The 17647-nt window shown below is 48.8% G+C and overlaps 1 protein-coding gene across 27 annotated transcripts in view; it reads left to right on the top strand.

Moving 5' to 3' along the window:
* Positions 1-17647, top strand: part of EXD3 (exonuclease 3'-5' domain containing 3) — a 99683-nt gene that overhangs the window by 59221 nt on the left and 22815 nt on the right. For all 27 annotated transcript variants that reach the window (XR_010322898.1, XR_010322899.1, XM_064290769.1 and 24 more), the window contains 4 exons: positions 6499-6599; positions 13232-13305; positions 13641-13679; positions 17414-17580. Coding sequence is in view for 25 of the 27 variants with exons in the window: in XM_064290769.1 (XP_064146839.1) it covers positions 6499-6599; positions 13232-13305; positions 13641-13679; positions 17414-17580 (381 nt within the window). In the remaining 2 variants the exon portion in view is untranslated. The remainder of the gene's footprint in view (positions 1-6498; positions 6600-13231; positions 13306-13640; positions 13680-17413; positions 17581-17647) is intronic.

Below are 17647 nucleotides of genomic sequence, written 5' to 3'. Positions count from 1 at the left end.
AATAAGAAACATCATGATAAACGAAGAAAATACTGAAGTTGTCCGGAATTTCATTTACTTCAACCCACAATCAATGCCCTTGGAAGCAACAGTCAAGAAATCAAACTATGCATCCATCAGCCCGAGACCAGAAGAACTAGACGGTACCCAGCTACCACCAATGACCGCCCTGACAGGGATCACAACAGAGGTTCCCTGACGGAGTAGGAGAAAAGTAGGGTGCAGAACTCAAATTCATGTAAAAAGAAACTTAACGGTCTGACTGAGACTGGAGGAACCCCAGAAGACATAGCCCCTGGGCTCTCTGTTAACCCAGAACTAAAACCATTCCTGAAGCCGACTCTTCCGACAAAGATTAGACTGGACTATAAGACGTAAAATGATACTCATGAAGAGTGTGCTTCTTAGTTTGAGTAGATACAGGAGACTGCATGGGCAGCTCCTGTCCGGAGGCAGGATGACAAGGCAGAAAGGGAGAGGAGCTGGTTGAATGGACACAGGAAACCCGGGCTGGAAAGGCTGTAAACTTTTCACCTAAAGCACAATTAAAAAAGAAATTGTATTGTCACAAGTTCAAAATGACATTTACGTAGAGTTTATTACCTCCCAGACACTACCTGATTTAAATGCATAGCTTATTTAATATTCTCAAGATACTATTACCAGGTCAGACAACTTGGTCACACAGCTAGAACTAAGTGGTACACTCAGGGTTCAAATCCAGGCACTCTGTTTGGAAGGCCGCACTTTGAACCGCTACTCTATCTCATCTCCTAAGGGAGATGATGCAGCCAGGGTCTACTGTGCTTTCAAAAGCCATTGTTTAAACTACAAACAATGAGGGATGTCAAATGTGAAAACTTTTTGCCCATTATGAAGGTGGGTGTGTGAGTTTCAAGAAACTGAAAAGGAACGTGGGCATAATAAATGTGCCAAAAATTGTACACAGTGTTAATGTCAGAGATGGTGGCATTTAAATGCTTATAACTGTGATTTTACCCTGAGACTACTCTCATTCAAAACAAAAACAAAAAAGTAGACAGTCACATTTAACATTCAAGGTCATTAACGTTCAAATTACCTGCATATAGAGAAAAACTACAGTGGTGTCCTAAGCAATTATGCCAAAGAAACAATAGTTGTTTCATTAACCTTGTTCCAAAACATTAAAGATATTTTGTTTCTAAAATAATTAATAATCAAAATGTTTAAACAATGATGACATTTGTCGAACAATAAAATTCACATACCTCAGATTTCTAAGGAGGAAAGTCAATCTTTATTGGCAGGAAATTTGACATAATTTGATTTTAACTTTCCAAATAAAAAGCAGCATACAGGCTCACCTTTGTGATGCCAGCCGGAAGTCAGAGAAGAGGAAAGCATGGCTCAACAAATGTGGACCTTCTTTCCTTTGAAGGTGTCTTTGAAAGGAGCAGTAGGAGGGAGAACAATGTAGATATTCTCTAGAACTGAATTTCAGAGGTATTATTTGGCCCTTCTTCCACCTGGGAAGAATTAGAAAACTTTTTTGCCTTTTATTTTCCATTGTAAGGTCCAAAATGGGAAAGTGAGTCCAGGCTGTGTCAGTCCCCATGTGGTATTAGGGTCACTAATAGCCATAGTGCAATGAATGTAGGACACAATGACCTGTGTAACTGGCAGTCGTGAACTTTAGTGGCAAACTTAAAAAATAAAAAACTTTAGCACTGCAGCACAGCCCTCAAAATCACTCAGGAAATTTCCTTCAACTGGATCTGATGCCTTACTGAGATCATAGAAGAGAACTGCTCACTTCCAATTAAGTACTTGGTGAGGAAAATTTATTATTGTAAACTAAAAAGCCACGTTGTTGATGTTGTTGGGTGCCGTCGAGTCGGTTCCGACTCATAGCAACCCTATGCACAACAGAACGAAACACTGCCTGGTCCTGCGCCATCCTTACAATCGTTGTTATGCTTGAGCTCAATGTTGCAGCCACTGTGTCAATCCACCTCGTTGAGGGTCTTCCTCTTTTCCGCTGACCCTGTACTCTGCCAAGCATGATGTCCTTCTCCAGGGACTGATCCCTCCTGACAACATGTCCAAAGTACGTAAGACACAGTCTCGCCATCCTTGCTTCTAAGGAGCATTCTGGTTGTACTTCTCCTAAGACAGATTTGTTCGTTCTTTTGGCAGTCCACGGTATATTCAATATTCTTCGCCAACACCACAATTCGAAGGTGTCAATTCTTCTTCGGTCTTCCATATTCATTGTCCAGCTCTCACATGCATATGATGCGATTGAAAATACCATGGCCTGGGTCAGGCGCACCTTAGTCTTCAGGGTGACATCTTTGCTCTTCAGCACTTTAAAGAGGTCCTTTGCAGCAGATTTGCTCAATGCAATGCGTCTTTTGATTTCTTGGCTGCTGCTTCCATCAGTGTTGATTGTGGATCCAAGTAAAATGAGATCCTTGACAACTTCAATCTTTTCTCCATTTGTCATGATGTTGCTCATTGGTCCAGTTGTGAGGATTTTTGTTTTCTTTATGTTGAGATGTAATCCATACTGAAGGCTGTGGTCTTTGATCTTCATTAGTAAGTGCTTCAAGTCCTCTTCACTTTCAGCAAGCAAGGTTGTGTCATCTGCATAATGCAGGTTGTTAATGAGTCTTCGTCCAATCCTGATGCCCCATTCTTCTTCGTATAGTCCAGCTTTTCATATTATTTGTTCAACATATAGATTGAATAGGTATGGTGAAAGGATACAACCCTGATGCACACCTTTCCTGACTAAACCAATCAGTATCCCCTTGTTCTGTCCAAACAACTGCTTCTTGATCTATGTAAAGTTTCCTCATGAGCACCATTAAGTGTTCTGGAATTCCCATTCTTCAAAGTGTTATCCATAGTTTGTTATGATCCACACAGTCTAATGCCTTTGCATAGTCTGGTATTCTCTGCTTTCAGCCAGGATCCATCTGACATCAGCAATGATATCCCTGGTTCCACGTCCTCTTCTGAAACCACCCTGAATTTCTGGCAGTTCCCTATCGATACACCGCTGCAGCCATTTTTGAATGATCTTCAGCAAAATTTTGCTTGCGTGTGATATTAATGATATTGTTCTATAATTTCCACATTCGGTTGGATCACCTTTCTTAGGAATAGGCATAAATATGGATCTCTTCCAGTCAGTTGGCCAGGAAGCTGTCTTCCATATTTCTTGGCATAGACGAGTGAGCACCTCCAGCGCTGCATCTGTTGAAACATCTCAGTTGATATTCCATCAGTTCCTGGAGCCTTGTTTTTCGCCAATGCCTTCAGGGCAGCTTGGACTTCTTCCTTCAGTACCATCGGTTCCTGATCATATGCCACCTCTTGAAATGGTTGAATATCGACTAATTCTTTTTGGTATAATGACTCTGTGTATTCCTTCCATCTTCTTTTGATGCTTCCTGCGTCATTTAATATTTTCCCCATAGAATCCTTCACTATTGCAACTCGAGGCTTGAATTTTTTCTTTAGTTCTTTCAGCTTGAGAAATTCCAAGCATGTTCTTCCCTTTTGGTTTTCTATCTCCAGCTCTTTGCACATGTCGTTATAATACTTTGTCTTCTCAAGAGGCCCTTTGAAATCTTCTGTTCAGTTCTTTTACTTCATCAATTCTTCCTTTTGCTTTAGCTGCTCAACAATCAAGAGAAAGTTTCAGAGTCTCCTCTGACATCCATCTTGGTCTTTTCTTTCTTTCCTGTCTTTTCAGTGACCTCTTGCTTTCTTCACGGATGATGTCCTTGATGTCATTCCACAGCTCGTCTGGTCTTCGGTCACTAGTGTTCAATGCATCAAATCTATTCTTGAGATGGTCTCTAAATTCAGGTGGAATATACTCAAGATCATATTTTGGCTCTCGTGGACTCCCTCTGATTTTCTTCAGTTTCAGCTTTAACTTGCATATGAGCAATTGATGGTCTGTTTATTTTAAATAGTTTGTTTTAAAAATTGGATATGACAATAAATGGTATTTTCCTTTAAAAAAAAATAATAAATAAACCATGCATCATTTTTGGGAAATCTGCTACAAAAGATCTCTTTAAAGTGTTAGAAAGCAAAGATCTCATATTAAGGACTAAGGTGTGCCTGAACCAAGCCATGGTGTTTTCAGTCGCCTTATATACATGTCAAAGCTGGACAATGAATAAGACCAAAGAAGAATTGATGCCTTTGAATTGTGGCATTGGTGAAGAATATTGAATATGCTATGGGCTGCCAGAAGAACAAACAAATCTGTCTTGGAAGAAGCACAGCCAGAATATTCGTTAGAAACGAGGATGAGGAGAGTTTGTCTCACATACTTTGGACATGTCATCTGGATGGACTAGGCCCTGGAGAAGGACATCATTCTTGGTAAAGTAGAGGGTCACTGAAAAAGAGGAAGACTCTCAATGAGATGGATTGACATGGTGATTGCAACAGTGGGGGCTTGAGCATAACAATTGTGAGGATGGCACAGGACCTGGCAGTGTTTTGTTCTGTTGTACATAGGGTCACTATGAGTCAGAACTGACTCGATGGCATGTAAAAACAATAACAGGACGGCTATTACAAGAAAAATGGAAAACAACAAGTGTTGGTGATGACGTGGAGAAGTTGGAATTCTCGTTCATTGTTGGAGGGATTGTAAAATGGCGCAGATTTTGTGGAAAACAGTTTGCTGACTCCTCAGAAAGAACGAGCATATGACCCAGCAATTCCTCTCCTAGATATATACCCAAAATAATTTAACACCAGGAATACAAACAGATACTTGTACACCCATGTTTATGGAAGCATTATTCACAATAGCAAAGAGGTTAAAACAACCCAGTGTCCATCAGCGGATGATGGATAAGCCAAATGTGGTATACGTGTGCACTGGAGTGTCGCCCAGCCATAAAGCTGACTGAAGGCCCGATATGCACTCCAACACAAGTGAACCTTTTTTTTTTTTAATTGTGCTTTAGATGAAGGTTTACAGAACAAACTAGCGTCTCATTAAACAGTATATATATTGTTTTATGACATAGGTCAACAACCCCATGACATGTCAGTACTCTCCCTTCTCAGCCTTGGCTTCCGTGTTACCAGCTTTCCTGTTCCCTCCTATCCTCTAGTCCTTACCCCTGGGCTGGTGTGTCCCTTTAGTCTCATCTTGCCCTATGGGTCTGTCTAATCTTTGGCTAAAAGATGAACCTCCGGAGTGACTTCATTACTGAACTAAAAGGGTGTCCAGGGGCCATACACTCAGGGTTTCTCCAGTCTCTGTCAGGCCAGTAAGTCTGGTCTGTCTTGTTTTTTTTTTTTTTTTAATTAACTTTTATTAAGCTTCAAGTGAACATTTACAATTCCAATCAGTCTGTCACTTGTAAGTTTACATACATCTTACTCCCTTCTCCCTGGTCTTTCTTGTTTTTGAGTTAGAATTTGATTCTACATTTTTCCCCAGCTTTCTCCAGGACCCTGTATTGTGATGCCTGTCAGAGCAGTCTGTGGTGGTAGCCGGGCACCATCTGGTTGTGCGGGACTCAGTCTGGTGGAGGCTGTGGTAGTTGTGGCCTATTAGTCCTTTGGACTAATCTTTCTTCTGTGTCTTTAGTTTTCTTCATTATCCCTTGCTCCTGAAGTGGCGAGAGACCAGTGGAGTATCTTAGATGGCAGCTCACAGGCTTTTAAGACCTCAGACGCTACTTGCCAAAGTAGAATGTAGAACATTTTCTTTATAAAGTATGTTATACTAGTTGAGCTAGATGTTCCCTGAGACCGTGGTCCCCACAGCCCGCAGCCCAGTAATTTGGTCCCTGAGGAAGTTTGGATTTGTCCATGGGGCTTCCGTGACCTTACCCTGAACAAGTTGTGCTGGCTTCCCCAGTATTGTGTACTGCCTTACCCTTCACCGAAGTTAACACTTATCTGTTGTCTATTCTGTGTTTTTCCACCCCTACCCCTCCCCTCCCTCTTAACTATCGAAGATTGTTTCTTTTTGCATGTAAACCTCCTCATGGGTTTTTACAGTAGTGGTTTCATACAACATTTGGCCTTTCGTGACTGACTTATTTCACTCAGCATAATGCCCTCCGGATTCATCCACAACACAGGTGAACCTTGAAACACTGTGCTGACTGAAATAAGTCAGACGCAAAAGCCAGGTGTTGTATGATCCCACTTACGTGAGTTATCTAGAATAGGCGATTCCATAGATCCAAAAGTTCATTTGTAGTGATCAGGGGCAAGCGGGAGAGAGGGGGAAAGGACTCAGTGCTTAGGGGGCAGTGAGCGTCTGTTCATGTTGGTGAAAAACAATTGGAAACGGATATGGCAGTGGTCACACAGCATAGTGAGCGTAATTACGTCACCAAATTTTACCTGTAAAAATGGTTGAAATGGGGAATGTTTTCTCACATACATTTTAGCACACTAAAAGATGCACTAACTGAAAAAAGGAGACAACAGCAGACAGCGCTGCACTCTCTCCCATAGGAGGGTTCCGGAGGTGACGGGGGCCAGGCTGGAGAAGCTGAGTCCAAAACTGCTGAGTAGACAGGTGCTGCGTCTGCTGGAGCGCTATGGCCTGGACCCAGGTGAGCTGGGCCCCAGCACTGCACCCCGCCCCTCGCCAAGCTCGGGAAGTGGGTGCCAGGTGGGGTCTGGGCACCTTGGCGGGCAGGGACTGATCAGCCAAGCCCGTCACACCTCTCCCTGCTGGCTGGAGAGACATTTCCCAGGCCCCTGGGATTCATCCTCCAGCCCCTCTCAGCACCTGGGCTCCTCGTCACTTGCTGCAGGCTGGGGCCTGGGAGCCCTTCTGCCCTCCCAGGGCAGTTCCAGGAGACCAAGCATCAAGGTCGGGACCAACCCTCATCTCTCACCTCTCCTGTCCCCCTGTCCTGCCTCCTGGCTCCTCCACACCTTGAACTGGCATCCTGGGGTCTTGACCTGACCGGGTTCTTGGAGCCCTGGTGGTCTACCTGTATCACAGACCTGCATGAGCTCTGACCGCCACCCAGACACCTTGGTCAGTTCACTGTCTTTGCACCGCCTGGGGCGCCTTCTGATGGACAGAGGTCTGAATTCCCCAACTTGCTCCTGTGAGCATCTGCTCCTTCACGGCTGGTGCCTTCTGTGCTAGTTTACCAGCTCCGAGGTTGTGAGCACACGATTTGTGTCATCCTCCAACAAACAGCTTTATGGTCATCTTCTCCCCCAGGCCCTCAGGTGCCTGCAGTTGACTCATGTGTATATCCAATGCCATTTCCCACCCGTGTTCCCAGCCAGCCCAAAGTGTGGCCCCCCATCACCCCACCCCCATTGGTCTTCGGCCGCCACTGTCCTGCATCTCCTTTCTCCAGTGCTGAGATCTGTCTCTGACCTCTCGGTGGGCCCATCTGCTGTTTGTCCTCCCTGCGCACGTGTGTGGCACCCTGTTTCTCCTGCCACAGCCCCTGCTACCCCCGCCCTGTGGCTCGGCCGCCATGTCCCTCACCTCCATGATCACTGCCATGGTTCCCTGTCACGTCCCCTGCCTCCACGATCACCGCGGCCACGTCCCCCGCCTCCACAATCACCGCGGCCACGTCCCCCACCTCCGCGATCACTGCCATGTCTCCCACCTCTGCTATCACCACCGCCACGTCCCCCAACTCTGAGACCACTGGTGTGGCTCCACCACCTCCACAATCACTGCCGTAGCTCCGCTGCCATGCCCCCCGTACATGTTTCCACTACCTAGTGATGAGTTCCAAGATCATGTAGCAAGTTCCTTCCTCTCCTTTTATCCTGGGAGGACTGTCTTGGCTGTTCTTGGCCCTTTATTTCCATACAAATTTTAGAACCAGTTTGCCAAGTTTTACAGGGGAAAACCCTACTGGGATTTGTATGGGATTGCCTTGAATGTGTAGGCCTTCTGGGGAGAACTGGCATCTTCATGCTCGACACTTTCTATCTTCCTTTGTGTATTTAGGCCTTCTTTAACTTAATAGCCTCAGTAAAGTTGTGTTTTCCTACAGAGGCCTTAGACATCTGCTAGATTTTTGTTTAAATTTTACATTATTTGAAAATGCTGTTTATATTTAAGTTCTGCTTTCTACTTGCTGCTACCTAGGAATCCAACTGATTTCTTTATATTGATTTTGATTCCAGGTTCCTGCCAGACTCTTCCATTGTTGTTGTTGTTAGGTGCCGTTGAGTCGGTTCCAACTCATAGTGACCCTCTGCACAGCAGAAAGAAACACTGCCTGGTCCTGAGCCATCCTTTCAATCGTTGCTACGCTTGAGCTCATCATTGCAGCCACTGTGTCAATCCACCTCGTTGAGGGTCTTCCTCTTTTCCGCTGACCCTGTACTCTGCCAAGCATGATGTCCTTCTCCAGGACTGATCCCTCCTGACAACAGTCTCGCCATCCTTGCTTCTAAGGAGCGTTCTGGTTGTACTTCTCCTAAGACAGATTTGTTCGTCCTTTTGACAGTCCATGGTATATTCAATATTCTTCGCCAACACCACAATTCAAAGGCGTCAATTCCTCTTCGGTCTTCCTTATTCATTGTCCAGCTCTCACATGCATATGATGCGATTGAAAATACCATGGCCTGGGTCAGGCGCACCTTAGTCTTCAAGGTGACATCTTTGCTTTTCAACAGTTTAAAGAGGTCCTTTGCAGCAGATTTGCCCAATGCAATGCATCTTTTGATTTCTTGACTGCTGCTTCCATGGCTGTTGATTGTGGATCCAAGTAAAATGAAAACCTTGACAACTTCAATCTTTTCTCCATTTATCATGATGTTGCTCATTGGTCCAGTTGTCAGGATTTTTGTTTTCTTTATGTTGAGGTGCAATCCATACTGAAGGCTGTGGTCTTTGATCTTCATTAGTAAGTGCTTCAAGTCCTCTTCACTTTCAGCAAGCAAGATTCTGTCATCTGCATAACGCAGGTTGTTGATGAGTCTTCGTCCAATCCTGATGCCCCGTTCTTCTTTGTATAGTCCAGCTTCTCGTATTATTTGTTCAACATATAGATTGAATAGGTATGGTGAAAGGATACAACTCTGACGCACACCTTTCCTGACTTTAAACCAATCAGTATCCCCTTGTTCTGTCCTAGCAACTGCCTCTTGATCTATGTAAAGTTTCCTCATGAGCACCATTAAGTGTTCTGGAATTCCCATTCTTCAAAGTGTTATCCATAATTTGTTATGATCCAAACAGTCGAATGCCTTTGCATAGTCCATAAAACACAGGTAAACATCCTTCTGGTATTCTCTGCTTTCAGCCAGGATCCATCTGACATCAGCAATGATATCCCTGGTTCCACATCCTCTTCTGAAACCGGCCTGAATTTCTGGCAGTTCCCTGTCGATATACCGCTGCAGCCGTTTTTGAATGATCTTCAGCAAAATTTTGCTTGCATGTGATATTAATGATATTGTTCTATAATTTCCACATTCGGTTGGATCACCTTTATTAGGAATAGACATAAATATAGCCAGTGAAAACCTTACGAATAGCAGCAGAACATTGTCTGATATAGTGCTGGAAGATGAGCCCCCAGGTTGGAAGGCACTCAAAAGATGACTGGGGAAGAGCTGCCTCCTCAAAGTAGAGTCGACCTTAATAACATGGATGGAGTAAAGCTTTCGGGACCTTCATTCGCTGATGTGGCATGACTCAAAATGAGAAGAAACAGCTGCAAACATCCATTAATAATCGGAACCTGGAATGTACAAAGTATGACTCTAGGAAAATTAGACATTGTCAAAAATGAAATACAATGCATAAACATCGATATCCTAGGCATTAGTGAGCTGAAATGGACTGGTATTGGCCATTTTGAATGGGACAATCATATAGTCCACTATGCTGGGAACGACAACTTGAAGAGGAATGGTGTTCCATTCATCGTCAAAAAGACCGTTTCAAAATCTATCCTGAAGTGCGACGCTGTCAGTGATAGGATAATATCCATACGCCTACAAGGAAGACCAGTTAATACTATTATTCAAATTTACGTACCAACCACTAGGGCCAAAGATCAAGAAATAGAATATTTTTATCAGCTGCTGCAGTCTGAAATTGATCGAACATGCAAACAAGATGCATTGATAATTTCTGGCGATTGGAATGTGAAAGTTGGAAACAAAGAAGAAGGACTCTCTCATTAAAAATTTTTTTTTTTTTTTTTTAACTGTGATAATTTCTCAAAGATTCCTGTAGATTCCCTGTATATGCCAGCAGAGCACCAGCGAATCCTGACTTTCTGGTCCTTCTACTTTTGATTTCTTTTTCTTTCCATGCTACGTTGCCAAGGACCTGGAAGACAGCATAGGAATGGAAATGGTGATCACAGGCCTCCCTGCCCCCTCCCTCATCTCAAAGGAAATGCTTCACTGACGGCGTTTTGTTAGTCTCCTCTGACTCATGGCCCCTCAGTGCAGAACTGAACCAGATGCTGCCCAGCCTGCACCATCTTCACCATCGTTGGTCTGCTCAACTCTGTTGTTGCAGCCACTGTGTGTTCCGAGTGCCTTCCAACCTAAGGGGCTCATATTCCAGCACTGTATTGAACAATGTTGTGTTGCTACCCATAGGATTTTTTTTACTGGTTAATTTTCAAAAGTCGATCACCAGGCCTTTCGTCCTAGTCTGTCTGAGTTTGGAAGCTCTGCTGAAACCTGCCCACCATGGGTGACCCTACTGGTATTTGAAACACTGGTGGCATAGCTTCCAGCAACATTTCTTTATTAGATTATGAAAATTAGATTCCATTCCTGTTTTTCGAGAGTGTCAGGAATCGATGTTAAATTTTATCAAGTCCTCTTTCTGCATCTGATGGAGAGAATGGTGTGTGTTTTTCCGTCTGTCTGCTCATCTGGGGGATGACAACAGTGGACACCGTAACGTGACCGGCCGATTCTGCAATGACCTCGGCCTGGTTGGTGTGCATTGTCCTTTTACTGTGTTGCCAGATTTGGTTGCCAGCTTTTTTTGTTTGTTGCATCTGTGTTCACAACTGAACTTGAACTCAAACTTTCCTGAAATGTATGTGTCTGTTACGCCTGGGGGAAGCTGAGTGGGCCAGCTCCCTCCCCTCCTCTCTTCTGCAAGCGTCTGTCTCACGATGGAATTATTTCTTCCTTAGATGTTTTGCCTGCAGGCCTCGGGTCTTCCTTGTGGAAACATTTGACCCCTGATTCCATTTTGATCAACTGTTTTTTCTAGAAATTTACCTATTTCATTTACATTTTCCAGCTTATTGTCACAAGTTTTTCACTAAGTCCCCTTGTTGTCTGTGGAACATCTATAGTGTTCTGGATACTGGCTGTTTGGGCCCCACCCCTGCCCCATCAATCTCACGAGAAGTCTGTCCATCTAATCAGGTGTTCAAAGAACTAGCTTTTACCTTTGCTGGTCATCCCCGTTCCACCACATTAAATGTTCCAGCCTTCCACTTTCTCTGGGTTTATTTTTCTCATTTTCCCCTAATTTCTTGAGACTTGGGCTTTACTCATTCGTTTTGAACCTTTTTTCTTTTTTAATATTTAAACAAGTTCCCATATATATTATTTTTTATTATTGTTCAGTTCAAGGTATTTTCTAATTTCTATGATGATTTTTTATCTTTTATGCATCAGCTAATTAGAAATGTGTTTCTTAATTTCCAGACTCTGTGAAATGTCTCATTTTCAGCTCGTGTCCAGGTCTGGAGCACGTACTCATGTGGGTGGGCCTGGCCATCAGTGCCCTTCCTCTTGAAGACTTGCTTCCCAGTGAGAGGAACGTTCCATTGGCTTCCAGTCTGTGTAGCTGCCGTCCCAAGGCCTCTGCCCCAAGATGGGGCCTCTGGAGGCTTGGATGCAGTCTGCCTCTCTGGCAAAACTGCACTCGTGTGGAGGGGTTGGGTGGGTGTGCATCTGGAGGACCGAGAGTGAGCAGCTTTGCAAAACACATCGACTGCCTTGTCCCTCCACCCCTGCCCCCCCCGGCCCACTGTGGCCTGTGCCTGGGCCCTTGGCCACCCATTCCTTCCTCAGAGAATGTGTATCAGGCTTTGTTCCCACACTGCCCATAGTAGTCCCAGTGTGGTCTAAAGGCCAGGTGCCTGGAGCTGGTGCCCAGCTTCCAGGCAGGTGGCCACAGGAGGAAGGCAGGCACCGTGTTCCCATGTGGGGGACCTGGGGAGCTGCCACAGCTCATGCTCTCATTGCCAAGAACCTCTGACTGGGGCGCATCACTGGCTGACCCATCCCTGCCCTGGGTGACCACGTGGACGGGGCTGTAAGTGGAGATGCTGACTGGGGCACCCTGCTAGGCATGCAGGGGTCATGCTGACCCTGCTGGAGTAGGAAGGGCGGCCAGGCCCCTGCTGGAGAAGCCTCCGGGCTGAAGGTCTCGGCCATTGAGCGGGCAGGCTGGCTCAGTGTGGTCAGCATCCAACTGAGGCTTGGCCTGCTGGCAGGGGCCACAGGGGTCAGAGCAATGCGGGCGGCAGGGCCGCTTGCACCTAGCCCTTAAACGAAGTATGGAAACAAGGTCGTGGGAAGGAGCATCGGCTTATGGCCACTGTGACACGCTGGGCCTGCAAGGTCGGGTCCCTGCTCCAGGAACCACATTCCAGTGGAGAGAGCCAGGAAGCAGACTCTAAGCCAACACCGCACAATGGCAGGAAGCGTTGTGCCCGGAGAGAAGGGGGGAAGGCCAGGAGGGCAGGGCTGCTGGACAGAGAAGACCAGGAGGCCCCCAGAGGTGGCGAACACCCAACGGAAGAACCAGTCTGGGACACCTGGGTGGGGGGCTTTCAGCAGAGCAGGTAGCTCTGCGAGACCCCAGGGAGGTGACCCCCCCAGGGAGACCAGACCCCAAGACAGCCAAGATCCCCAGGGAAAGGAACCCACCCAGGGAGATGGCAACCCCCTGAGGGAGGCGAGACCCCCCAGGGAGGTAACCTTCCCAGGGAGGCATGCTTTTGGGCCTGTGGGTTTGGGGTGCAGTGTGCGTGGGTGGGCTGGGGCAGAGGGTGTCTTCAGAGAGCAGGAGGAGGGCTCTGGAGGCCTTGCACAGGGGATGGTGTGATCTACCCTCTGGCTGTTGACTGAGAGGACCCTGGCCCCTTCCTCCCCACCCCACCACCACTCCACTTCTCGAAAGCAGGAGAGGCTAGGCAACAGGTGTCACACTCAGCTTCTCAAGGTCCCTGGCACTGAGTCCTGCTCTCTCCTTCAGCCCTGTGCTCCAATGTCATCAACCAGCAACACCTAGGGACTCTGCAGTACCTGTGCTACAAAAGGTTTGTGGAGGTGTGTATGCAGGGCGGGACCTAGGCCCTGTGGTACCTGTGTTAGGAGCAGTGTGTGCAGCTGAATGTGTGTGTGCAGGTGTGTGTACAGGGTGTGGCCTGGGCCCTGCGGTACCCGTGCTAGGCGTGGTGTGTGTGGATGAATGTGTGTGTGCAGGTATGTGTGCGGGGCGTGGCCCGGGCCCTGTACTTGTGCTAGGAATGGTCATGAAGGGCCATGTAGCACGTGGGCTGCCAGACTGGGTGTGATGAGCCCCTCAGCTGCGCCCTACAGGAAAGGGTGGGTGGGGGCCTGGAAATTCCGTAGGAGAAGTTACCCTGCATTTGCTCTTGCAGGGAAGCCTGTCTCAGGAGAACTGGGCCGACCACGTGCGGGTGAGTTCCATGGCCTGGCTGTCCACCAGACACCTGGAGAGTCCTGCTTGGTCTGCAGCACAGGCCTGTGATGTCTGGGGAAGGCAGTGTGCCTGTGTGTGTGTACTTGTGGGGGGTGTGCACAGGTGCTTGTCTTCATTGGGTTCTCTAAAGGAGCAAAGCCAGTGAGACACATGTATAGACATATTGAGAGAGATCAGCCCCTGGAGAACGACATCATGCTTGGTAAAGTAGAGGGTCATCGAAAAAGTAGAAGAGCTGGGTTGACACAGTGGCTGCAGCAATGGGCTCAAGCATAACAAGGATTGTGAGGATGGCATAGAAGCTGGCAGTGTTTTGTTCTGTTGTGCACAGGGTCACTATGAGTTGGAACCGACTCGACAGCGCCTAACGACAACAACAAGAGAGTTTAACTTCAAGGAAATGGCTCACGAAATTGTAGGGCTGGCAAGTCTCAAATCCATAGGTCAGGTGACAGGCTGGAGACCTCTGCTGGTTGATGGGATTGCCAGGGCTGGCAAATCCAAAATCCACAGGTCAGACAGCAGGCCAGAAACGTCCGCAGGGTTATGTTCTGAAAACTGGAGGTCAAGCGGCAGGAAGAGTGTAGAGTTGAAAGGGAGAAAGAGCAAGCTCTGCCACAACACCCATTTGTATTCTGGAGGCAGGGCACACCCCCAAAGAAGCTCCCCTTTTGATCGATGGGTTGATCACATCAGAGCACATCATGGCAGGTAATTACGTTATATTACATCATATCACATCACCATCAGCATCCCATCCTGTTGTCCCCTCAGCATCAACATCAACATTCCTACCCCATCACCCTGTCCCATCATCTCATCCCATCACCCTGTCCCATCACCGTGTCCCATCATCTCATCCCATCACCCTGTCCCATCATCTCATCCCATCATCCTGTCCCATCATCTTGTCCCATCACCTTGTCCCATCATCTCATCCCATCACCCTGTCCCATCATCTCGTCCCATCATCCCATCCCGTCACCCTGTCCCATCATCCTGATTCTCTTAGTGCTGCCGTAACAGCATCCACAAGTGGACGGCTTTAACCAAGAGAAGTTTATTCTCTCACAGTCTAGGTGGCTAGAAGTCCAAATTCAGGGTGCCAGCTTTCTCTCTCTGTTGGCTCTGGGGGAAGGTCCTTGTCATCAGTCTTCCCTGGTCAAGGAGCTTTTCAGGGCAAGGACCCCGGGTCCAAAGGACACACTGTTCTCTTGGCTCTTGTTCCCCTAGTGGTATGAGGTCCTCTTGTCTCTCTGCTTGCTTTTCTTTTATATTTCAAAAGATATTGATTTAAGACACAACCTAAGTCCTGCCTCATTAACATAACTGCCTCTAATCCTGCCTCCTTAACATCATAGAGTTAGGATTTACAACACATAGGAAAATCACATCCAATGACAAAATGGTGGACAGTTACACAATACTGGGAATCATGGCCTAGCCAAGTTGACAGGTATTTGGGGGGACACAGTCCATGACACCATCCCATCATTGTGTCCCATCAACCCATCCATCATCCTGTCCTATTATCCCATACCATCACCTCACATCATCACCATCACAACCCATCACATCATCACCATCACATCAGCCCATCACGTCATCACTGTTAACATCAACGTCACCAACCCATTGTGTGTGCATGTACACGTGAGGTGGGTGTGTGCAAGTCTGTGTGTGAGCAATAGTCCTCCACTACCCCTGGGTGGGGCAACAGCTTTGCATGGGCCCTGGGGACGAAGGGGACATCTGGCCTACGTGGCCATGATCTGGTTGGGACAGGGACTGGCCCCCGGGCCCACAGCAGTTAGCAGAGGCCGTGCTTCCAGGCAGAGGCCTTGGTGCAACCGAAGCCATAGGCATAGGAGGCACAGGTACTGCATGGGGCTTTGTGGAGAGTCTGGGTTCAGTGGTGAGGGTTCCTCATTCTCCTGCCGTGGGTCCAAGGCATGGCCCTGGCCAGTGCTCTCCCAAAGTTGTGTCCCCACTGTGTGTGCCTTTGGTGCCCTGGTGGCCACCCCATCCTGCCCCTGATGCAGCGGCACCATCCAAGAGGCTCAGGAAACCACGGTCCTGAGGACAGCAGCAGCATGGCCACCTTGAGGGAGAGAGGATGTAAGGAAAGGGCAGGGTCAGGGAGGCAGCAGGAGGGACACCGCAGATTTCCCGTGTCCTTTCCACCTTCCTCCCTGGAGCAGAACCCTCCCAGAGTGGGGTCCCCAGGAAGGCGGCAGCCACGTCCTTACTTTGGGCCAGGCAGGGTTGTAACTGGGACTCTGAGGTGAGGGCAAGACTCCAGGCTCCCTTCAGCCACGAGACAGCTTACCGAGTGCCTGCCCCGGGCTTTGGGTGACTCTGGCTCCGTAGCAGTGAGGGAGCTGCCCCTCTGGGTGATGAACCCCAAAGCAGAGGCGTCAAAGGGACTGGCCTGCACGTGCCCTTCCCCGATAGTAGCCTGGACGAGAGCAGCGTCTGTCTCTTTAGGCCTGAGCTAGAGGCAGGGTCATCCACGGGGGCAGGACTATCCCCAGGCCCTGGGTGACGGAGCCTCAGGGTGGAGGGCAGAGTTCCTCAGGGACCCAGAGGGTGCACAGGGCCATGAGCTGTCGGTTGGCGTCTCTCGGGGAGGGGGGTGAAGCGTATGGAGTCCTCCAACCGGACTGGCCGTGAATGGCTTCCATCCATGCCTGCCCCCAGGGGTGATGGGGACATGAGTCACCAGAGAGGAACGTAGCCCCCCACCCGGCCAGAGCCCGGAAAGGCCGTCCCCCCTGGGTGCCAAGGCCGAGGCAGCCGGAAGGGCAGCGGACATCCTGAAGAATGCGGAGGAGTTTCCACTTATTGTCGTCCACGTGGGAACCTGCAGCCGCAGGGGAGGCAGCAGCCAGAGGCTGCTGAGGGCCGGAGCCGTGGGGGAGGGTGGGCGCCCAGGCAGCAGGGGCTCCTGGGGGGCGTTGAGACTCCTGGGGGGTAGGCCCCCACCTTCTGTCCTCACATCCTGTGGCGATGGCTTGACCTGTGACCTCAGGGACTTTAGGCCTCACACAGCGACCAGCCTGGATTTATTGGTGAAGGGGTGCCGAGGAGGGCAGCCAGCCATGAGTCGGGGAGTTGGGGTGGCCAGTGGCCCAAGCAAGCTCAGCTTCGTGTGTGCTGAGGTCTTGCGGGCCTCCGCAGGGCATCTTTGTCCATGCTTAGGATCCTGGAGTGCTCAGGAGGCATGCGCCCCCGGCAAGACACCAGCCCTGGCATGGTGGGTGGGAAAGGGGTTCCAAGGAGGAAAGGTGTGAACAGGGGCTCTGGCTGGACCCCACGGAGCAAAGGTGTCCGGGCTGAAGGGGAGCAGGGTGGATGGGCATTGTAGACAAGTGGTTCAGGCTGCAGAGCTGGAACAGGAGACCACCGAGAAGGGGTGGAGGCCAGGGGCAGGAGACTTTTCAGCTCAGCCGAGCCATGTTGGCCAGCATTGGCATCGGCCTCCTGGAGCCTCAGTCGGCCAAGGCTCAGAGCAGAAAGCAGCTCCCCACCAGGCCCTCCGGGGGACCCAGCCTCCCCTTCCTCCCAGAGGATTCAGACTGGGTCCGAAGGGGTCAGGGCAGTCTTTGTGATTGAGGGATGTCCCGGACCCACCTGGTGTCTAAGAGTATCCCCTCTGGGCGTCCCTGTGGGCATCCACACCCAACCACACTGACTGGTCCCTCTCCCCAGGACCTGGTGGGGCAGAGTGAGTGGCTGCAGGACAGGCTGCTCCAGCTGCTGGCCTCTCATGGTGACATGGCCATGACTGCCCGGTGTGCCCAGGACCTCTCGCTGCCTGAGGGGCGGCTGCCGGCCGCAGTAGCCAATGAGCTGAGCAGGCTTCAGCTGCAGGAGAGGTGAGCACCCCAGGTTGGGCCAGGTCTGCACATGGCATCCCTGAATCACCAGTGCTCCAGGGCAGGC

The sequence above is a fragment of the Loxodonta africana genome, chromosome 9, assembly GCF_030014295.1.
Source record: "Loxodonta africana isolate mLoxAfr1 chromosome 9, mLoxAfr1.hap2, whole genome shotgun sequence".
NCBI classification, from domain to species: Eukaryota; Metazoa; Chordata; class Mammalia; order Proboscidea; family Elephantidae; genus Loxodonta; species Loxodonta africana.
This window is presented reverse-complemented; position numbering and strand designations above follow the sequence as displayed.